This window comes from Pelophylax lessonae, assembly GCF_965119305.1.
Source record: "Pelophylax lessonae genome assembly, chromosome: 4".
In the NCBI taxonomy this organism is placed as follows: Eukaryota; Metazoa; Chordata; class Amphibia; order Anura; family Ranidae; genus Pelophylax; species Pelophylax lessonae.
This window is the reverse complement of record NC_138771.1, coordinates 652,062,587-652,086,255: the sequence shown is the minus strand read 5'-3', so window position 1 is coordinate 652,086,255 and position 23,669 is coordinate 652,062,587. Positions and strand designations below refer to the sequence as shown.

Sequence of the window (23,669 nt, the reverse complement as noted above, 5' to 3'; positions counted from 1 at the left end):
CTTCATCATAGAAGGTTAATAGATTGGTCTGGCAAGAACGATTTTTCATGAACCCATGCTGATTAATACTAATAATACTGTTTTCATTACTAAAGTCTTGTATATAGTCCCTTAACATCCCCTCCAAAATCTTGCAGACTATTGATGTTAGGCTGACCGGCCTATAGTTTCCCGGGATATATCCCGGCCCTTTTTTAAATATTGGTACTACGTTGGCTTTTTTCCAATCAGCTGGCACCATACCCGTCTGTAGACTATCCGTAAAGATCAAGAATAATAGTCTGGCTATCACCTGGCTGAGTTCTTTAAGAACCCCTCGGCTGCAAGCCATCCGGTCCCGGTGATTTATTTATGTTAAGTTTCTCTAGTTTAGTTCTAAGTCTATCTTCTGTTAGCCATGGCGCTACTTCCTGAGGTGTATTATTTAATTTAGCATTATAAGCTGGGTTAGTGTAGCCCCCCAATTCTTTTGTGAAGAGTGAAGAGAAGAAATTATTTAGCAATTTCGCCTTCTCACTGTCCTCTGTGGCCAGATTCCCTTCATCGTCTTTTAGATTATATATATATATATATATATATATATATATTTTTTTTTTTTTTTTTTTATTGGAAATGTTTTATAGCAGAAAATATATATTTTTTTTCAAAATGTTTTTTTTGTTTATTTAGCAAAAAAGTTAAAAATCCAGCGGTGATTAAATACCACCAAAAGAAATCTCTATTTGTGTGAGGAAAGAAAAAAATGATATAAATTTAATTTGGGTACAGCGTTGCACAATAGTCAGTTAAAATAGCGCAGTGCTAAATAGCAAAAAAATGGCCTGGTCACGAGGGGGGTGGGGGGGGGGGTGGGGTGTAAACTCTCCCAGGGCTGACGTGGGTATTTGTAATGATCCTGTTTTCCTTCTGTTTATGACATTGTATGACTCCCTGTTTTACAACTTGCAAGGTAAGTGTGCAATGTCTGTACAATTTACCCTGTATCTGGACTTTGTCCCAGTCACCTTTATTTTTTTAATTTATTTATTACTTTGTTTTATTTCCTTTAATAATTTTTATTAATTCTGCTATCATACAAATATAAGTACCTTGTACTGTACCTTGTACCTTTATAACATTTAAAAACTCAATAAAAAAAAAAACAATGTTAAAGAAAACAGGCTTTTAAGTTAAAAATAGAGTTGCGCGGACACCTGGACGTCCGTGTTCGGCGGGTTCGGCCGAACTTGAAAAAAAAGTGCGGGTCCGTGTCCCGGACTTTTTTCGAACTTTACCCGGACACCGAACACCATTGAAGTCAATGGGGACCCGAACTTTCAGGCACTAAAATGGCTCTAAAAAAACAATGGAAAGGGCTAGAGTGCTGCAAATGGCAGCAAAATGTAGTTAAGAGCATGGCAAGTGCTCTTAAAAAAATTCCCCTTTAAATTTGTAATTTTTAAATAGCAGATTAGAACAGCAATCTGTAGTAAAATATAGCTGAACGCTGCACACAACAGACTGATAAAAATATATTTGTTTCTCCCTCCTCCTCCTCCTCCTCCTCAGTGGGCTCAAGTGAGGGCAAAAAGATTGTTCACTGCACCACCCCCCACACAGCAAAATCGATGTAGATCGATAACGGACGATTGTTCTGTCCTGTGTCTCCTATCTGTCCCTGCCTAATCTCTCCAGCCTGTCCCTAAAATGCTCAAATATCTTTCCCTGCCTACACTCCGACCTGTCCCTGCATTGTTTTCTGGCACAATTTTTCCCTGTCTGTCCCTAATCAGCAGCCAGCACGTATGATGTGTGCTCTCTCCCTACACTACAGCAGAATGACGCACTGCACTGTGTCTCTCGAGCTTATAAAGACATGGGTCACATGCTTCAGATGGCCAATCACAGCTCCTAATACATTAGTTGGCATGGCTGTGATGGCGCACACCAGTTAAACGCTTGTTGATTGGCTGTTGAAAGCCCGCCATTAAAACCGCGCCACTACATACAAAACAGGAAATAAAATTACCGAACACGGATTTTAAACCCGAACATACAGTAAAGTTTTCGGGTCCGTGTCCAGGTAACAAAAATCCAATTATCCGAATAATACAGTCCGTGTTCGCTCAACACTAGTTAAAAACACCTTTGGTATGACATTAACATTTTGAAGCTGAGAGAAGGATTTGAGAATTTGGGGATTGGGATTACAGTTTACTGCAATGTGATATGTTTTTTTTTTTTACTTTAAATTTTTATTGAAGAATAGTTTTAAAAGGTACAAACAGTACAAGATATAAGACAAGCTATATGTCGTATAGGTGATACAGAGGAAATATTTTCTTAACAGAATAATATAATTGACATATATAAAAGGGCCTAGTGAGGGAGAGTGGCATGGTCACCCCATATGGGAACATACTGTGACCAGGCCATCTCTGTCAGTCCAGCACCAGCATAGATGTTGAGCCAATAGGATATTGTGGGGGGGAGCTATGTCACCTTATAGTTAGACACTGAATGCTGGTGAAGAAATTTGTCAGGACTAAAAATTAAGGGTAGGCTAGTTTGTGAGGGGTCCTATAGGACTCAGTAGGGATGAGAGTATGAATTCTGGAAGGGGCTGATAAAGCATTATTTGGAATGTTAGATTCTTGCCATAGGAAGGGGAGTCCCAGTTTAAGCAGGTAGGTGAGTATGGATTACAGAAGGATAAGGGGATGAGGGTGTTGGGCCATTGTTGAGTTGATAGAGAGGTTAGTTAATGGTAAAACTTCTGCTGTCTTCGATCCAGGGTTCCCAGTTCTTCTTGAAGGTTGGGATTGTTAGGTCTGCTTTGGCAAACGAGAACTCCATTAGGAAGTGAATGTTGAGGGTCCATATCACTTCATTCAGAGGAGGGGAGGCTTTCCGTTTACTGCACTGTGATATTTGCCAGCCATTCACCAGCTGTCACATTCAGTAAGCTTTTGTAAATATGGTGAATGTGATTAGAGAATGTTTGGTGAATTTTGTTATTATTATTATTTTATATATAAATGTATTATTTTTAATATTATTAGTATTATTATTATTATTACTCACTTTAGCAGATTACGTTCTGTCTGGTCCTCTCTCCAAGGACACCCCTGAAGTTCCTTTACCACTTCAGAAAATGCTTTCCTTTTAAATCTAGAGCAAATAAGAAAGAAAAATAAGCTAATATCACCCTGGAATGAGTTAACAATTAACAATTAATAATCAAATGATAATGATGAAGTTGTTTTATGGAAAAAATCTTGGCAATAGGCACACCGATAGAAAAAAAAAAAAAAAAAACAAGTTCTAATGTTTCTCCTTTCTATGCAAAACAAGAAAAACAAGATGCAGCCGGAATGTAACTTTACATTTCCAGTATAGAATCTATTTTTTTGTCAGAAACATTTCCAGAACCTAAATAAGAACTCCAGCTTTTCCTCCCCAAAACAACACATGCATTGTGCATGTAAATGAATCACAACCCGTGTCAGTTTACATGTAACTTACATCCTTTAGCTGTAAATACATCTATAATTCCTTTATGGAAATACAAGGCTTGCTTTTGGTGAAATTGTCTTGCAAATAAAATAAATAAAACACAGCAGGTGTACAGACCCGGGAACTCAGCACAGGGATGGTGGGAACCCCTCACAATGGGCACAGCAGGTGTACAGACCCGAGAACTCAGCACAGGGATGATGGGGACCTCTCATAATGGGCACAGCAGGTGTACAGACCCAGTAACTCAGCACAGGACTGGTGGGAATTCCTCATAATGGGTATCGCAGGTGTACATACAGACCCAGGAACTTGGCACAGGGATGGTGGGAGTTCCTCATAATGAGTACCGCAGGTGTACAGGCATGGGAAATCAGCATAGACATGGTGGGAACCCCTCATAATGGGAACAGCAGGTGTACAGACCTGGAAACTCAGAACAGGGATGGTTGGAGCCCCTCAAAATGAGCACAGAAGGTGTACAGACCCGGGAACTCAGCACAGGGATGGTGGGAAACGGCCATTCCACTCCCTGACAGCGAGGTGTGAGGTTGCTGGTTCCTTAGCTTGTGTGCTTCCAGAAGCCAGGGGCTAGAGTTGCTTCTCTGCCCCATGAGGGATGCTGGATCCTGGGGAGGACCCCGGCGGGGGCCCCCTATATATGCCTGAGACTAGGCCTCAGTCTATGGAAGACATTGGGCTTGGCCCAATGAAAGATGAATCCCTGTCTACCTTTAGACGGAGGATTGTTGAAAAGCTTACACAGATTGAGAAAGAGGAGGAGATATTGGCACATTTGAAAGCAGAATTTAAAAAAGAAAAAGTTGTTTTGTGCTAAACTCTACAGCAAGAAGATACCGGCTCTGAGGCCTGAATTGAAAGACTTAGAGCAAGCTTTGAGGAAGCAGAAAGAGCCGGTGAGCTCTCTGAAGGAAAGCAGTGGAGCATTTAAGGAGAAATACAGGAATGAGGAACGTTTTAGCTGTATGAGGAGAGGAGCCATTTCCAGCATGGAGAATGACCCAGTCAGTGAGGAGATGCAGGTACTGACAGAGTCAGCAGAGAGTGAGAAAGTGGGCCCGGAGGATGAGCCCAGCTCTTCAACACCTCAAACATCTGCTGAGCCCCCAATGGTGGAGGCCCCTGTCTCCCTCCCTCTGCAGCAGCAATGTGAAACATCTGAGCAGGAGGTTGAGGGGGGTACTACTGGCATGCTGGAATACCCTCTGGATGGAAGAAAGTTCCATTTCTCTGCAGATTCCCCAGATGAGGAGATGGATACTGTTCCTCGCCCTCTGAAAGAGAGACCTGTGGAGAAAGGAAGATTTACCATAAAGTCTAAAACAACCAGGAGGAAGTTTGATCCCACCATCAGCCATGACACAGCAAAGGTAACAACACAGCAAGCAGGTACAGTGTCTGTGCAAGGTGGTGCAATGTGCTTGATGAGAGTTGTAGTGCTATGGGCTGTCAGCCCAGGCCCATAGACAATGTTCAGCATGCAGTGCAACCTGATGCACTTACTGAAAAAACTTCCAATTTCCGGGAAAGCTGCAAATAACTGTGAGCTTCTGGGGGAAGAGTCTGCAGAAAGGAGCACCACGGACATTACAGAGGCTTTTCCTGACCCAGATAAAGCTGTTGTTCCTGAGAATGGTGGAGGAGATGCTGGGAGCAGTAGTGCTACAACTTTTTTGGAGTCTGCAGTAGACAAGACTGTAATTGAACCCAGGAAAGCAGCTGAGTGCTCAGAGCAGGGGGAGGGGGTGGGTCTTGTCTCTGCTGCTCTAAAGACTGCAAGGGTTGTTTCAGGCTCCTTGTGAGCAGGTGTAGTTGTGTCTAAAGACAATGCTGTAATTACTGGTTGTGTGTCTGGGAGGAAAACCTATGCTGGTGCTGCTGCAGGATCTGGAAGGGGGTGCAAGCAGGGAAGGAGCATGGAAATGCTTTATCTTCCTCACTATTTAAAAGGAGGAGGAATGTTACCCAGCTTCGATGGGAGGGTGAGGGTATTCCTCCATATAGGAGAGCCGTGGTTGATAAGATTCTGCAGATGGGTTTTAGACCCGCAGATATCTTTGCTCTGATCAGTCCGACCGGCTTTTATGTGTACGATTTGTCCTTTATCTGTCCGGAGTCTTTGGACATATTTTGGGAAAAATATGAACATGTGTGTAGGAGCCTGCTGGACTGGAAAGGGCTCATTCCCAAGGTTGTGTCATGCCAGCCACTCATTAAAATGGTGACAATTCTTGTTCTCAATGAGTCCATACCACAAGGGAATTTATCTGTATGGTTAAGGAGATATGGAGACATCCTGAGCCCCTTACAGAAAATGATGGATGATTGGGGAATATGGATGGGGGGATGGTCTGTGCAGCTAAAACTGAGAGTGTTTGATAATGTCATCCAGCATCTGCCATCCTCAGGTTTCCTGGGGAGGGACAGGCTGACCATCTTCTATCCAGGCCAGCCAAAGCTATGCAATAAGTGTGGGGATAAAGGGCACTTTGCATCCTCCTGTCCAGTAATGAAGTGTTCTCTGTGTCAGGATTTAGGGCATTTGGCAAAGGATTGCAATATTATAAGGTGCAACTTGTGCAATGCGGTGGGGCATCCTTATAGTCAGTGTCCTGAGGCAATGCACAACCAGCCTGAACTTATTAGGGAGTTCTTCCACCTGGATATGGAGAATGCTCAGAGCTCAGCAGCTAGGGTGCCTGTGATTCCCTCTGAGTCTGTGCCAATGCCCAGTGGGCCTGTGTCTTCCCAGTCTGTGGTGCCTCAGTCTGTGCGTTTGCCTAGTGTGCCTGTGTCTTCCCAATCTGTGCCAATTCCCAGTGTGTCAGTGTCTTCCAAGTCTGTGGCGCCCCAGTTACCGAGAATGTGTCCAACCCTTCTGTGTCTATGTCCTCCAAAATTGCAGAGGCGGCAAGAGGTGCTGAGTGGGGAGAATGTTGAAGAGGCTGGCCTGGTGGCAAATAAGGTAAGGGAGAGTGGGTTAAAGGGGAGGGTAAGAGTGGGGAAACTGTTTTTTCCAGTTTGTCCAAGGATGATGTGGAATGGAGGAGAAAAGGAAGAAGGGCAAAAGAAGGAAAAAAAGGTTTTCAGTTACCCAGAGTCCTAAGGTTTTGCCTTTGACAAATAAGTTTGGGGTGCTGTCAGATGATGACAATTAATGGGACTTGTTGAGTACAGCATCTTCTATGGATGATGAGTCCCATGGTGCACTAAAGCGCACTGGTTCTCCAGGGAGAGAGAGTAGTCAGGCTAAGAAACGGCTGCCTCAATCATCCTACTGGCAGTTCCCACTCCGTTAAAAGTGGCAACCATTAATGTTGCCAGCTTAAAATCAGTGAGTGCACGTCATATGGCCCTATTTTTGCTCAGCGAGCTTGATGCTAACATTTTGTTTTTCCAAGAGACCCATCTGAGTAGTCTGGCTGATATACATCTGGCAAAGAAGGAGTGGAAGCGTGGTTCCTTCTTTTGGTCTCTTGCGGCCGAGACTTACAGCGGGGTTGCGGTCCTTTTTTCCGGTATGGTAACGTACCGACGGGTAATTGAGGTAGAGATTGGGAGATGCATGATTTTGGATATCTTTGTGAGGGGGCAGGGCCTGCGCCTGATTAACATCTATGGTCCCCAGACAAAATGGGACAAGGAATGCCTCGTTACAAAGATTAAGCCTTTTCTTTTTACGGCTCAGCAGGTTATCTTTGGAGGTGACTTCAACACCATTACTAGGTCTGAAGACAGGAGAGGTTTCAGAGATAAGCTGGGCTATGACAGCCTTTTCCTGAATGCAATGGTTAGGGAAGCAGGTCTGGTAGATGCGCACATTAAGCGCTGCCCAGACAGCACGGGGTTCACTTTTCAGCGAGGTAATAGAGTAGGATAGATTTTTTTTTTTTAAGGGGGACTCTACATTTTCGGCACCTGTGTGTCGGGCAGTGGAGTTTTCAGATCACTGTATTCTATCTGTGACTCTGAATGCCTCAGGCGTGCCACCTAGGGGGAGGGGTATCTGGAGAATAAATTCGGCCCTCCTGGATGACGAGGACAGTAAAGAAAGAGTGCAACAGTAAGTCAGCATGGTGGTAGCTTAAAAAACAGTGAACTGTTAGGCTTTTCAAGGCCATAGGGAGAAAGAGACAGCAAGATAAGTATATCACCTACCAGCGTTTGAGGAGGAAACTTAACAGCCTTGTTTCGAATGGAGGAGATTCTGGGGCGATTTCTGAGGTGAAGCTCCTCCAGAGGAGACATCAATATGACCAGCACGCCTCTTTGGTTCAGGAAAGGGACTATGGGAAATACCATTCACCTAGCCCTTACCAGAACTGTAAACAGAGCATAGCAGTTAAGACGGTCAATGGCCTGAAGGACAGTACGGGCTCTCTGACAAAGTCTTGGTCAGGGATCCTTGAGGTCGTCAGGTCATACTATGCTGATCCTGATCTCCTGGGAGGACAGAACCTTGATCGGGTAGGGATGTTGATTTTTTTGGACTCTACACCAGGTCTGGAAAATATTGTTCCTTTTGATAAATTTGACAGATGAAATCACTGCAGATGAGGTGATTCAGGCTATTGATAAACTAGCCATTAGGAAAATACCAGGGCCAGATGGTTTGACAGCCAAATTTTATAAATGTTTTAAGACGATCCTGGCTTCACACCTTGCGGAAGTTTTTAATGGCTGTTTGCATGAGGGTTCTCTCCCTCCTTCCATGAGACAATCTGCAGTAATTCTTCTCTCAAAGGGCAAAGATCCTTAGATGATTGAGAATTGGCGCCCCATTAGCCTTCTTAATGTCGATAGAAAGATACTGGCAAATATTTTTTTCGGGCGATTATCATCAGTGGCAGGCAGTTTGTTATCCCATCACCAGCACTGCCTAATCCAGGGTAGAAGCACTTTCTCAGCTGTGTTAGCTGTCCGGGAGGCCTTGGAGTGTTGTAGGGCTGCTGGTTGGGGTAAATATCTGCTGACATTGGATCAGGCTAAGGCCTTTGATAGGGTTAATCATGAGTACCTATGGCTCCTTCTTGGCAAGTATGGCCTGGAGGGGGGTTTTATTGATTGGCTCAAGATTTTGTACAAAGGGACTGAAAGCTTTCATCTGGTTAATGGTTGGGTTGGGCAGCCCTTTGTGGTTGGCTCAGGTGTGTGTCAGGGGTGTCCTTTGAGTCCTCTGCTATATGCATTTGCAATCGACCCCTTCATTAGAAGGCTAGAGAGTGGACCATTGTGTTGGGTACCTTTAGGCATCGCTGGTGAGCCTCCTTTGAAGGTTGTGGCTTATGCTGATGATGTTTCTGTTTTTGTCTCTGGGACTGTGGAAGCGAAGGAGGTGGTCTTAATGATAAGGCAGTATGCAGAAGCATCAGGTTCAAAGGTCAACCAGGACAAGTGTGAAGCTTTCTGGATGGGCGTGAAGGTGAGAGCTTTGTTCTCCCAGATGACTTCCCGGAGCCCCAACAAAAAATTTGAGTTCTAGGCATTGAATTTGGCCCTGGTGACTATTGGGTGAACAGACTGGAGAATGCCAATGCCAAGGTTTGCGAGCTGGAAAAGTTGGCGGTTTTCCTTAAGGGAAAAGGTTGATCTGATCAAAGGTTACCTGATTCCAATTTTTCTGTATGTCAGTTTTGTCTGCGTTTTGCCAGTGTCTCTCTATACCAAGATCTATAGTTGTTTCTTCCAGCTGTTATGGGGGAACAGAATAAACCTTGTCAAAAGGAGTGTGACTTGTCTTCCTAGGCGGGAGGGTGGTCAAGGAATGATCAACCCTGTAGTCTTTTTCTCTCTGATGTTTGTAAAGTACAACCTGGGTAACATGTTGGCAGAGAGACCGCCTGGGTGAGTGGGTATTTTCCAGTCCTGGTTTAGGCCCTTTCTGTGAAACTGGGAAAATGGTGGGCCAGTGAAAAGCCTGAGGGTCAAGCATGATAATCTCCCAGCTTATGTTGCCCCATGTTCGAAAATACTTCGGCAGTGGCAAGTAACGACAGGGGAGATCAGATCTCTTCCAAGGAAACTTCTTGAGAAGCTGATCATGAGCTCTGTTTTTTGCGAACCACTGGCCTTAAGGGATTGCCCAAGCCTGGTTTTGGGGGAGGGTTTGCGTTTGATTAATTTGGAAAGAATCCCAATGAAGTTTAGGGATCAGGCTTGGCTCGCTTTCCATGGAAAACTATATGTGAAGGGCAACCTAAAGTTTCTTTCTGTGAGTGATTGGGGCTGCCTGAGAGTAAAGTGTGGAGGAGCGGTGGAGTCCATGGATCATTTTCTGCTTCAGTGCCCTTTTAATATAGAGGTGTACAAGAGGGTAGGGAGGGCCCTGAGTGTACCCTTCCTCCCCCATATGAGTTATGCAGAGTGGGTGTATGGGGCATTCCAGACTCGCCGGGATTATGATTTGGAAAAACTTTTTTTAGTTAGTCTAGTAGTCCGTTATTTCACGTGGAGTTCACGGTGCCAGGTATCCTTAAGGAGTAAAATCCTCCCTGTCGAGGTGGTGGTGCAGAACATCCTGGGTGAGGTTGGGAAGATTCGGGGTCTTGAGAAAGACAGGTGGCAGCAGGAGGCCTGGATAAAGGCGCGGAGGAATATCAGGACTCTGTAGCTGCTGCCTGTTGATCTGGGGGTGTGCGGCTTTTCTTTCTGTCCTTGCTTCACTCCCCTAGATTTTCAGATAAAGTATACTTTTGATAAAAGGCTATATGCATGGTGACGGTGATGGGCACAGCAGGTGTACAGACCCAGGAACTCAGCAGTAGGGATGGTGGGAGCCCCTTATAATGGGCACAGCAGATGTACAGACCCAGGAACTCAGCACAGGGATAGTGGGAACCCCTCATAATGGGCACAGCAGGTGTACAAGCCACCCCTACTGACAAAGTCAATCACACGACGTAACGCGTATATCGGTTGGAGCCTGCTATCGGATGTCTCCTCGCTCTGCATCTCAGTATTGAGAGGATTGTGTTATCCAGCCTGCACAGATGATAGTGCCTGAAAATGTGAGTTGGATATCTATTGTATTTTTGCCCTAATAAAGCTATACATACCGAGAGCACAAGATTTGTCCCTATTTTTTGTCTCCCATTGGAGAAATCGCTAAGGACAGTGAGTGTGGAGGATCATATTTCAGATGTACAGACCTGGGAACTTAGAACAGGGATGGTGGGAACCCCATATAATGGGAAAGCAAGTGTACAGACCCGGTAACTCAGCACAAGGATGAAGGGAGCCCCACATAATGGATCTGTGGAGAGAGAAAGATTCACCATAAAGTCTGCAACAACCAGGAGGAAGCTTGATCCCACCGTCAGCCATGACACTGCAGAGGTAACAACACAGCAAGCAGGTACAGTGTGTGTGCAAGGTGGGGATGTGAACTGTAATAGTGACAATGTGCTTGCTGAGGGTTGTAGTGCTATGAGCAGTCAGCCCAGACCCATAAACAATGTGCAGCATGCAGTGCAACCTGATGCACCTGTTGAAAATTCTTCAAATGCAATTTGAGGAAATGCTGGAGATAACTGTGAGCTTCTGGGGGAAGAGTCTGCATAAAGGAGCACCACGGACATTGCAGAGGCTTTGCCTGGATCAGATAAAGTGGCTGTTCCTGAAAATGGTGGAGGAGGAGCTGGGAGCAGTAGTGCCACAACTGTTTGGGATTCTGCAGTTGACAAGACTGTGTTTGAACCCAGCAGCTGGTCAGAGCAGGGGAGGGGGTGGGTCTTGTCTCTGCTGCTCCAAAGACTGCAATGGTTTTTTCAGACTCCTTGTCAGCAGGTGTGGTTGTGCCTAAAGATAATGCTGTAATTGCTGGTGGTGTGTCTGGGAGCAAAACATATGCTGGGGCTGCTGCAGGATCTGAGAGCAGATGGGGGAGAGAGCAGAGAAGGAGCATGGAAATGTTTTCTCTTCCTCATTATTTAAAAGAAGGAATGTTTTTCAGCTTCAGTGGGAGGGTGAGGGTATTCCTCCATATAGGAGAGCTGTGGTTGATAGGATTCTGCAGATGGGGTTTAGGCTCGCAAATAGCTTCGCCCTGATCACTCCGGCCGATTCCTATAAGTACAATTTGTCCTTTATCCATCCAGAGTCTTTGGACATATTTTGGGAGAGATATGACCATGTGTGTAGGGGCCTGCCGCACTGGAAAGGGCTCATCCCCCATCTGTGTCACGCCAGCCACTCATTAATATGGTGACAATTATTTTCCACAATGAGTCCATACAGCATTTATCTATATGGTTGAAGAGATATGGAGACATCCTGAGCCCCTTAAAGAAAATTGTGGATGATCGGGGAATATGGATGGGGGGGGGGGGGTGGTCTGTGCAGCTAAAACTTAGGCTCTGTTCACATGTAGGCGTTTTGGGGCGTTTTTGGGGAGTTTTTCTGCTCTAGGATCAGCTCTTAAAATGCCCAACAAGACAAATCCTATTCATTTCAATGGACCCTGTTCACATCTGAGCGTTTTGACGCTGTGAGCAAAACACCCAACGCTCAAAAAAGTACATGAGCTTCTTTTTGGGCAGATTACAGGCGTTTTCCATTGGTCTCTATTCAATATAAAAACGCCAGCACAAAAAACGCCTGTAAAAACGCCTGTAAATCGCGTTAAAAATCGCGGTAAAAAACGCACGAAAAAGCTACGCTCAGGTGTGAATGTAGCCTAAGAGTCATTAGGTGGAGGAAATTCTGGGGCGATCTCATAGGTGAAGCTCCTCCTGAGGAGACATCAATATGACAGACACGCCTCTTTGGTTCAGGAAAGGGACTATGGGAAATACCATTTGCCTGACCCTTACCAGAACTGTAAACAGAGTGTAGCAGTTAAGATGGTCAATGGCCTGAAGGACAGTACGGCTCTCTGACGAAGTCTAGGTCAGGGATCCTGGAGGTCATCAGGTCATACTATGCCGATCTCCTGGGAGAAAGGAACCTTGATCAGGCAAGGATGTTACGTTTTTTTGGACTCTACACCAAGTCTGGAAAGTAATGTTCCTTTGACAGGTGAAATCATTGCAGATGAGGTGATCCAGGCTATTGATAAACTAGCCATCAGGAAAACGCCAGGGCCAGATGGTTTGACAGCCAAATTTATAAATGTTTTAAGATGATCCTGGCTTCATACCTTGTGGAGGTTTTTAATGGCTGTTTGCATGAGGGTTGTCCCCCTCCTTCCATGAGGCAATCTGCATTGGTTCTTCTGTCAAAGGGCAAAGATCCTTCAATGATTGGGATTTGGTGCCACATTAGCCTTCTTAATGTCGATAGAAAGATACTGGCATGGAATGCATGGTGCCAGGTATAAGAAGTAAAATCTTCCCTGTCGAGGTGGTGGTGCAGGACATTCTGGGTGAAGTTGGGAATATTCAGGGTCTTGAGAAAGACAGGTGGCAGCAGGAAGCCTGGATAAAGGCATGGAGGAATATCAGGACTCTGTAGCTGCTGCCTGTTGATCTTGGAGTGTGTGGCTTTTCTTTCTGTCCTTGCTTCACTAGATTTTAGATAAAATATATTTTGATAAAAGTCTACATGCATGGTGATGGTGATGTTCCTTAGTCTGGCTCTCTCATAGGGTTTATGCTGTGTGCAATTCGGTTTACATCATTTATTATGTTCTTGTTTTTTATTTTTATTTTTTTGTATAGTTATAATTAATTATTTTTTAAATATGTTTTATTTATTAATTTATTTATTATGGTTTTATTGTATATACGTTGTTGTTTGTAAGATTTTTCAATAAACAAAATGAACCCCACATAATGGGCACAATATGTGTACAGACCCGGGAACTCAGCACAGGAATGGAGGGAGCCCCTCATAATGGGTACAGCAGGTGTGCAGACCTGGTAACCCAGTACAGGGATGATGGGAACCTCTCTAATGGGCACAGCAGGTGTACAGATCTGGGAAATCAGCATACGGATGGTGGGAGCCCCTCATAATGGACACAGCAGGTGTACAGACCTGGGAACTCAGCACAGGGATAGAGGGAACCCCTCATGATGGGCACAGCAGATGTACAGACCCGGGAACTCAGCACAGGAATGGTGGAAGTTCCTCATAATTGGCACAGCAGGGGCACCGATCTGGGAACTCAGCGCAGGGATGGTGGGAGTTCCTTATAATGGGCCCAGCAGATGTACAGACCAGGGAACTCACCACAGGGATGGTGGGAACCCCCCGTAATGGGCACAGCAGGTGTACAGGCCAGGGAACATGCAATTGAACAATTTAACGGTGCTCCTCTCCTCCATGACAACCTCAGATATCTTCTGGTGACTAGGTCTACAATGAACCATGTCTGGACCTCATAGTGCTCTTTACTATGTAGGCTCAGAAAGTTTGAGATACAAGCGATACCCTTCATTGGCTAAGTTGGCTAAGATTTAAGCACTTGGCAGCTTCTCTAGGAATTTTAAAATTTTCTGAAAATGGTTATGAAGCCCACATACCTAAAACAATGACACAATTTAAAGCAATTAAATGGTTTTATTGTGCATAGGTTGTTGTTTGTAAGATTTTTCAATAAACAAAATGAACCCCACAAAATTCCAGGCACACTTCTCTGCTCAGTGAGTGGGAGTGAACGACCTTTTAAAATGACCATTTATACACTATAATACCAAAAGTATTGGGACGCCTGCCTTTACACGCACATGATCTTTAATGGCATCCCAGTCTTAGTTCATAGGGTTTAATATTGAGTTGACTCACCCTATGCAGCTAAAATAGCATCAACTCTTCTGGGAAAGCTGTCCACAAGGTTTAGGAGTGCGTCTATGGGAATGTTTGACCATTTTAACAGAAGCGCATTTGTGAGGTTGAACGAGAAGGTCTGGCTCGCAGTCTCCACTCTCATTCATCCCAAATGTATTCTGTCGGGTTGAGGTCAGGACTCTGTGCAGGCCAGTCAAGTTCCTCCACCCCAAACTCGCTCATCCATGTCTTTATGGACTTTGCTCTGTGCAATTGTGTGCAGTCATGTTGGAACAAAAAGGGGCCATCCCCAAACTGTTCCTACAAAGTTGGGAGCATGAAATTGTCCAAAATGTCTTGATATGCTGACGCCTTAAGAGTTCCCTTCACTGGAACTAAAGGGGCCAAGCCCAACCCCTGAAAAACAACCCCACACCATAATCCCCTCTCCATCAAATAACTTGGACCAATGCACAAAGCAAGGTCCATAAGACAAAGATGCCCCATTCAGTGTCACTCTCCGAGAATCTCCAAGATGCGTAGCTCGGCTGAGAGGGGCCTGGATCCTCATGTGTATCTCCAACAGGAGAGTCGGTAGTAGATTGGCTTCATGTTCTGGTAGTAACCTATTCTTTTAGGGACTGATATATCACTCGTCTCACCAGAGACTCCATCTTCTGGTTTTCAGCCTCTCTCTGGCTGCGCGAACAAAGCATAGCTTGCAGAGGGACTTGTCCTCCAGGACATGCGTCCTGCATCCCCAACAGTCTCTCTGAGCAGGGAGGCTATCGTGGTGGAGGCGGCGGTGTCTGGAGGAGGAATTTGAGCGCCTCCTCTGATGCCTGCTCCCAGTTGGAGACTCGTGGCATCTACATCTTGATGGCGAGTGACGATTCGGCCTGGCAGGGTCTCTGTCCTGATGCGTAGCGGACCTTAACCACTTTACCACTAGAGCATTTTGCTGTCTGGGCCACTTTTTGCGATTCGGCGCTGTGCGACTTTAACTGACAATTGCGCGGTCATGCGACGCCGTACCCAAACTAAATTTACGTCCTTTTTTTCCCACAAACAGAGCTTTCTTTTGGTGGTGTTTGATCACCGGTGCGATTTTTATTTTTTGCGCTATAAACAAAAAAAGAGCGTTTATTTTGAAAAAATAACAATATTTTTAACATTTTTTTTATATGAAATTCCCCCCAAAAAAGATGTAAAAACCAATTTTTTTAAAATTTTTGGCCAATTTGTTTTCTGCTACCCATGTTTGGTAAAAAAAAATCGCAATAAGCGTATTTTGATTGGTTTGCACAAAAGTTATTGCGTTTACTAACTAAGGGAAAGATTTATGTCATTTTTGGTGGTTTTTTTTTAACGAGTTATGGCGGCGATCTGCGATTTTTTTTTTGCGGGACTGCGACATTGCGGCGGACAGATCGGACCCTTGACTGACATTTTTGACACTTTTGGGGGTACCAGTGACATTACTGCAGTAATCAGTGCTATAAATATGCACTGTTACTGTAAAAATGACACTGGCAGGGAAGGGGTTAATTTTATAGGAGAGGGAGGGGTTAATGTATGCCTGGTGCTTACTGACGTGTGGGGGGGGGAGGTGACTGTGTGAGCCAGGGACAGATCGGATGTTCAGCTATGCTGAACACTCCGATCTGTCACTCCCTGTCACTTAGGAGATCCGCCCGCTCTGTTTACACAGGCGGGCGGATCTCCAAACTGGATTCCCCGACGATTGGGGCAGAGCAGCGGCGATCGCCGCCGCTCCTCCCCTGGCCCGACTCCCGCTGTGAATGAAAACAGCGGGAGCGCGCCTAGGTCTACGTCGCTAGACGATAACGAGCCACTGTGCCGCAGTAGCAGCACAGTGGCTAGTGGGAAAGTGGTTAAAAGCGCACTCCCACTAACTGCTACACAAAACGATATACAGGTATATAGTTTCATGTAACAGAGTTGACCTGCTGCCATCTAAGTATGGCGGCTGGTCAGCAAGTGGTTAAACTTCTCTATCCCTGACCTGTCTGGTGTGTTCCTTTGCCTTCCTGATGCTGTTTGTTCAATAAGGTTCTCTAAGAAACTTCTGAGGGCTTCATAGAACAGTTGCATTTATACTGAGACTAAATTTCACGCAGGTGGACACTACTTACTAATTAGGTGACTAGATTCTATTTAGGGGTAGTAAAGGGGGCTGAATTCAAACGCATTCCACACTTTTTAGATATTTATTTGTAAGAAAAAAATTGAAAATCAATTATCATTTTCCTTCCACTTCACAATTATGTGCCACTTTGTGTCGGTCTATCACATAAAATCCCCATAAATTACATTTACGTTTTTGATTGTAACATGCCAACATTTCAAGGGGTATAAATATAAATATATATATTCATGAAAAATTCTCCGCACCAAATTGCATAGTACTGTGGTTTCATGCGATCTTGTGCCTACAAATGCACTACATTGGGGTGCCACTAACAATGTACTGACACAGATTACAAAGTCAGTGCGATTTTATTGTGGTTCAGGAATCGTGCATGGAACACACCTTTCCGGCACTGCGTTCTTGCAGCTAGTAGTGGTAGAAATGCAGTTACTGTATATGATGTTCATCATCTGCTCAAGGGGCCCGAAGTGTGGCATTCAGGCAAACACCCGAAAAGCCAAAGTTCAGTCCGAACTTGCTTTTGGACCTAACCTGGAGCTCATCCCTACTCCCCACTAAATTATATTTTAATTTTTTTTTTTGTCATTAGTTTGAAGATCCCTTGCCTATTAGCCTAGAAAAAAATACATTTTAACAATCACCTGAACTTGAGTAAAGGTCATTGAACCAACCCCAAACTAACCTGTTCGATGCATTTCTGCTCCCTTCGTATTGTATTCTTTAATAAGAAAAATGTCTTTTAAAATGGTTATGGTACAATGTATCACATCTCAGTCACTCTATCCTGTATGCACATGGATAATATCTATACCTAGAGCACAGAAGATCACTTATGTGTTCAGTACATATTTACCTCTATAACACAGTTTAAAAAAGGAACAGTAGATTACTTATCTACGCTAAACCCCATGCAAAGCTTTGAACTTTACTCAGACACAAAAATGAAAGACAACCTGATCATGGTTTAGTGAAGTCATTTATAGTATGAGTATGTTCTGACCTATTTGTAAGCCCTGTAAAATCTCATTATTATTGCATTTACACTTTACTACAGTATATGAAATGTATAAGCAATATATTACTTACATTTTCATTACAGAATTCAGTATGAGAGACTTTAGATGGGAACATTCTTCGGGTGGCAGCGTAGTTTTTGTTTTCTTTGACCTTTAATAAGGAATATTAAAAGAAAATGATGTTCTTTATTGCTTTCTCTCTTCTTCACAATATATCCTCTCCTCTCCTCTCCTTCCTCTCTCCTATCTTCTCCTTTTGTTCCTCTCTCCTCTCTTTCCTCTCTCCTCTCCTCCCCTTTTCCCCTCCTCTCTGCTCTCCTCTCTGCTCTCCTTTCTGCTCTCCACTCCTCCCTCTCTCCTCTCCTCTCTCCTGTCCTCCCTTTTCTCTCTAGTCTCCTCTCTGATCTCTTTCTTTTCTCCTCTCCTCTCCTCTCTTTTCTCTCTCCTGTTCTCTCCTTTTTTTCCTCTCTCCTGTCCTCTCTTTCCTCTCTCCTTTCCTCTCCTCCCTTTCCTCTCCTCCCTCTCTCCTTTCCTTTCCTCTCCTCTCCTCTCCTCTCTCCTGTCCTCCCTTTTCTCTCTCATCTCCTCTCTGATCTCTTTCCTCTCTCCTCTCCTCTCCTCTCCTCTCCCCTGTCCTCTCCTTTTTTTCCTATCTCCTCTCCTTTCCTCCCCTCTCCTCCCTTTCTCCCTTCCTCTTTGCTCTCCTCCCTTTTCTCTCTCCTCTCTTTTCACTCTCCTCTCTCCTCTCCTTGTCATTCTCTCTTCACAATACCACTCCAGACTTATTTCTTCTCTCTATATCTCTCCCATCTGTTCTGCCCTTCCCTGCCTATGCCCTCAACACTCTCTTATATTCTGTCTTCTCTACTCTTCTCTCCCCTCTCTTCCCTCTTTACCCTCTTATGTCTTTTCCCCACTTATCCTTTCACCTCCTATTTCCTCTCTTCCATACGTTCTTTCTTCTCTTGCCACCTCTGTTTTTCCCTTTCCTCTTTATTCTCCTTGCCTCCCCTACCGTCTTCCTTTTCACTTCCTATCTCCTCTTCTCTCCCCTCTCCTGTCCTCTTCCCTACTCCCTTTTCTCTCCCCTCTCCTCTCTTTCCTCTCTCGTCTCCTCTCTGAATTCTTTCTTCTCCCCTCTCCTCTCTTTGCTCTCTCCTGTCCTCTCCTTTTTTCCTTTCTTCTGCTCTTCTCTCCTCTCCTCTCTGATCTCTTTCTTCTCTCCTCTCCTCTCTTTCCTCTCTCCCATCCTCTCTTTTTTTTCCTCTCTCCTCTCATCTCCTCCCTTTCCTCCCTTTCTCCTCTCCTCCCTTTCCTCTCTCTTCTCTCTTTTCTCTCCTCTCCTTGCCACTCTCTCTTCACAATACCACTCCAGACTTATTTCTTCTCTCTATATCTCTCTCTCATCTGTTTTTTCATTTCCTGCCTATGCCACTTCCTCTCTTATATTCTTCCTTCTCTCCTTATATCTCCCCTCTCTTCCCTCTTTACCCTCTCTTGTCTTTTCTCCACTTCTCCTTTCACCTCTTCTTTCCTCTCCTCCATACATTCTTTATTCTCTTGCCACCTCTGTTCATCCCTTTCCTCTTTATTTTCCTTGTCTCTCCTAATTTCTTCCTTTTCTTCACTTCCTCTCTCCTCCCTCTCTCTCATCTTCTTCTCTCATCCCCCCCAATCTTCCCTTCACCTTTTCTTTCCTCTAATTTACCCCCCCTTTCCTGTTCTCTCCTCGTTTCTCTTCTAGCAACTTCTCCTTTCCCCTTATCCCTCCTTTTTTCCTCCTTTTGCTCCTTTTCCTCTTACTCCTCTCTAGCTCTCCTACCTCGTTATCTGTACTGCCCACTTCTCTTCTCTCCTCACCTTTATATCCTTCCATTCTTCCTCTTTTTCGTTCCTCCTATCTTCAATTATATATAACTGCAGAGACTTACCTGTAGTGTCCAGGTCCATGCTGGGTCTGAAGACTCTTATAGAAGAGGTAACATGCCAGCCCAGTACTCAGGAGGAGGAGGACCTTCCAGTATCTGACCATTATAGGATATAAGACAACGGTGATAGAGCAGCAGGTTGGGATCTCTATAGAGTGACTTCACTGTACAGGTGATAGCGACACTATAGCCAGAAAGGTGTGTCTGCTCCTCTGTCACAGGTGATCACTCAACATCCTCCGTAATTATTATCAAATAGTGCAGTGTCCTTGTTAACTCTGAATATTCCAGATAAGAAGGTCCTGCAGGTTTCATGGTTGTCTAATGAAATTCCACAAGTGGGCTTCCAGGTAATAAAAAATTGTTAAAAATTCCAACTTCAATATACAAGTCTTCCTGTCACCTGGATAATTCATACACCCCCCCCCCCCCCTAGTTTTCACATACCATTCTGACAATATCTATCTCTATACAGCTGATGTTTTACTTTCTCCTACCCCAGCCATCTTTATAATGTAGCATGTTCTTCATGGGTCCAGCAATCTCATCTTTATGTCACTTGGCTCTCATTAGCAAAGGCGCAAATGGAACTCACCTTCTCAGACAAAGCATATCACCTGGCAGTTTTTAGTCTATGATTTAGCACTGCTTCATACTCTGCCATATCACAACATGCAATTTTCCACCTTATAAATGACTGATCCAGCACTGCTTCCTCCACTGCTATCTGACAATGTACAAAAAGAAGAAAACCTCAAATGGATTTTTTGCTCCTGGGACTTACATGAGTTGTACCAAAGAAAGTTGATAACAATATTCCTAAATACAAAATGTATTGCATATTAGGATTAAAACCAGACATGGGGGGCCGGATTTAAAGAAACTGCAGCTTCAAACATCTATGACGTGTTTCAGTTTCGCCGCGTTCAAATCAATTAACTGGCGCTGCGGCGAATTGGCGAGTAAAACAGCAATAATGAATTCCGCCGTCAGCGGGATTCACTTACGATCGCGGCTTCGCCAATTCGCAAACTTATGTCTTCCTGCTTATAGCAGTTTCACATAGCGATGTGGGCTAGTGGATTAGTGCACACATCACATGTCTGTAATTCATCTCCCTCTGCTGTAGGTTCGAGGCTTACCATCTCCACCTACTTTTTTTATTTTCTTTTTTTGTTTATATTGCTAAAATGGAACGGATTACATCATATATATTGCTAAATAATGTTACACTCAGAAGCGCTTGCAAGCTTACACCATTTTAAGTGTTTTTTTGATCTTGTCTGTGTGTCGAATCGATCTTATGAAGGAAAGTACCAAAGGCAAGTGACCAAACCCCTACCCTACTTCAGGGCAAGATGAAACCTCACAATTTTACCATGGTCTTCTTCCCACATTCCATACAATGTTTAGTTCTTTAGCTATATGTGCTTTTTAGCCTTAACACACTCCATTTTTTCCACCATACAGCTTTATTCTGCACAATAGCTAAGTGCTTTGCAACTTCACTGCAGTTCACAACGTCATGGGTTCAAATCACATCACTACACTTGGGATCTCTTTTCACTCTCATTTTTTTAAACAGTTTTTTTAAACTATCTTGAATTTGGGGGGGGAGGGGGGTGTCCTACCCAAATTTCAAGCACATCAATGGAAACAACACAATTTTGATTTTATGAGTGTGGTCCTAGTTTTATCGAGATGCAATTCTTTACATATTTACCATGGTTCTTACAATTTCTTGACCAATAAACATAGGTGTCTGATATTGGACTCTCTCCATATTTCAACAACACAGGCCCTCATAGTCCAACACTACATTTGCCTCACACCTCAACACAACACTGATACATCCCTACTCTACATTACAACCCCTCACATCACCAGTACAAGCAGCATGCAAAGTGCAAAACTCCGGCCTTGGCAGCTTAATGGGCCATACACTAACAATTTGTCTAGACTTTTTCCTGTAGACTTAACCAAACCATATAATAGAAGCTCAAACCTCAACACTTTCAATTTGGATGCAATCAGGCAGGCCCTTGCACTACATAGAAAATGTCAATCGGAAGGATAAAGTCTTCTCTAAATCTTACAGTGTGGATGGCCCTTTTGTCTGTAGGCACCCACACAAAACAAAAAAACACATGTTCAATTCTAATGTATTTATTTATTTGAGAATGACAGCAGAAGGAGGGATGCAGCAAAAGAATATTGTCACTCTCCAGTCCGTGTGCCTTTACAGCGCCAGACCACGATCTTTGCTCCATGGCTACGGGATTCTGATGTCTTCCACAACTTCCGGCAGAGTTCAGAATCCATTCTGCACCTCTACCAGCTCATAGGGGACAGGCATGGCAAGGTTGCTGGGCAGCTTCCAAGCCACTTTCGAAGTTCCAGGGTGTTCATGTTGGTCATTGGCCATGTGCCTTACCAAATATCCACTGACCACAAAAGAAAATGAGTGGAGTCCATCAAGGTGGGTTTCTACCACCTACACCCGCAAGCAGTACCACTCCTGGAAAAATAAAACAAAGGATAAGACATTTCATTATGAAAATCACATCTTAATGCCTGTTTGCTTCATTCTGAACTTCATTTAATTTCGACATCACGAGTGAAATAACACATTTTATGCCAACTTACACAAACCAGAAATCATTAATGTAAACATTTGAATACACACCTGTGACGCCAGACAGCCCATCACCACAGGCTTCCCATGGTACGTGCCATGATTCCAAGATGTTGATGTTCTGGAAAATTACAACACCATAAGATACCAAGCAGCCGTTCATGTTATCAATAACTACACAGGTGGCATAGACACAAATAAACACCTGCCAGCTCTTCTCAGCCCTTTACACTATTCACAATACCAACATGTTTATGGTTAGAGGTGCATGTTTTTGCTCAAGTAACACAATTTTACCAATGTTGACTACACTTTATCTACAATGGCAAGTGTCATTGGCAGATGATAATCACCCTCTGTCTCCCTGTGAGTGGCACCTCTGCTAACTAGCTAATTAATACACATGCCCTATCTTGACCGGTTACAGTACTTACATGTAAAGTGGCTAGCAACCAGGGTATTCCGGGTGGCCATACCGGCAGCGGTGCTCCGCCGCCTGGGGGCCGCCGGCTGACGGACCTCTGGCTCCCTCTCCTCCGTCAGCTCCCAAGAATCATCCCGGGCAACGCACATGTTGTGCAACACGCAGCACGCCAGGATGATCTTGGAAGCCTTTGTAGGAGAGTACAGGAGTTCACCCCCAGGCCGGGCCAAGCAGAGAAACCGGGACTTGAGAAGACCTATGGTCAACTCAATGATACTCCGGCTTCTCCGCAAGGCCCTGTTGTAATTCCTCTCTGCTGGGCCCTGGGGGTACCTGATTGGAGCCATCAGCCACGTCAGCTGCGGGTAACCAGCATCCCCTGAAAAATAAGAAAAATATACATTAGTTATTCATATCATGTGACTTTAGATGACTCCTCAAAATGGGAGACAATTAGGCATTTTACTAAACAACCTGCTCGTCTGTTTGCAAAAAATCATATGAAACATCTCAACTCTGTCTAACTGCCTAAATCACTAATACAAATGGGAAAAAGGACACACAAAGTGGTGGGTTTCTCTTGCAAGTTACAACTTGGCCCCTATTCTGTTCCTATTACATTAGCCTAGGTCTTACTTCTGGAATATATCTGCAACTAGAGTGAGGAAACCAATATTGACTCACTTATGCAAAGTACTTTGGGGATATGGCAATACCATTGGAATCATTTGTAGGTTTTCTTTGGGTGGCTAGAGGACACCATTTACACATTGGTTAACCACCTTCATTGGACTCAAAGACAACTTTGCAAATCTTTCTTTTGTGAGCTGCTAAGCTGCTGATCTGGTTGTGTGTGAACAGCCTGACAACTAATAACACATCCATTTTAGGTAGGCTTTGCTTAAATCAGGGTGTACACCGATGTAGCTTATTCCTATGTCTATGTAATCTTACAGTTTATGTTGTTAAGACAAAATACTTTACCAATAAGCCACCCTTCGGGCATTTGTCCACTTTCAAACACCTCGTACAGAGTACTTGTTCTTAACATACTGGAATCATGGCACGACCCTGGGTGACCAGTGTTGACACTCATGATGCGCTGTTTGGCGTCACACACTAATTGGACGTTCACAGAGTGGTACTGCTTGCGGTTCCGGTATTCACTTTCGTGGCTCCTTGGGGGCCTAATGGCTATGTGGGTGCCATCGATTGCCCCTAGGATTTGCGGCATGTGTGCCCGCCGGTAGAAACCCAACTTGACTTCATT

The 23,669-nt window shown here is 44.3% G+C and overlaps 1 protein-coding gene across 4 annotated transcripts in view; it reads right to left on the bottom strand.

Moving 5' to 3' along the window:
• Window positions 1–19,568, bottom strand: part of LOC309554191 (alpha-N-acetylneuraminide alpha-2,8-sialyltransferase-like) — a 213,407-nt gene extending 193,839 nt beyond the window's left edge. The window contains exons 1-3 of one of the 4 annotated variants that reach the window (XM_082255823.1): window positions 19,344–19,568; window positions 17,483–17,563; window positions 3,064–3,150 (exon numbers count right to left, since the gene is read on the bottom strand). In XM_082255823.1, the coding sequence (XP_082111949.1) occupies window positions 3,064–3,150; window positions 17,483–17,563; window positions 19,344–19,444 (269 nt within the window). In that variant the 5' untranslated portion in view covers window positions 19,445–19,568. The remainder of the gene's footprint in view (window positions 1–3,063; window positions 3,151–17,482; window positions 17,564–19,343) is intronic. The other 3 variants (XM_082255822.1, XM_082255825.1, XM_082255824.1) reach the window with 3 other exon arrangements.
• Window positions 19,569–23,669: the final 4,101 nt, after the last annotated feature.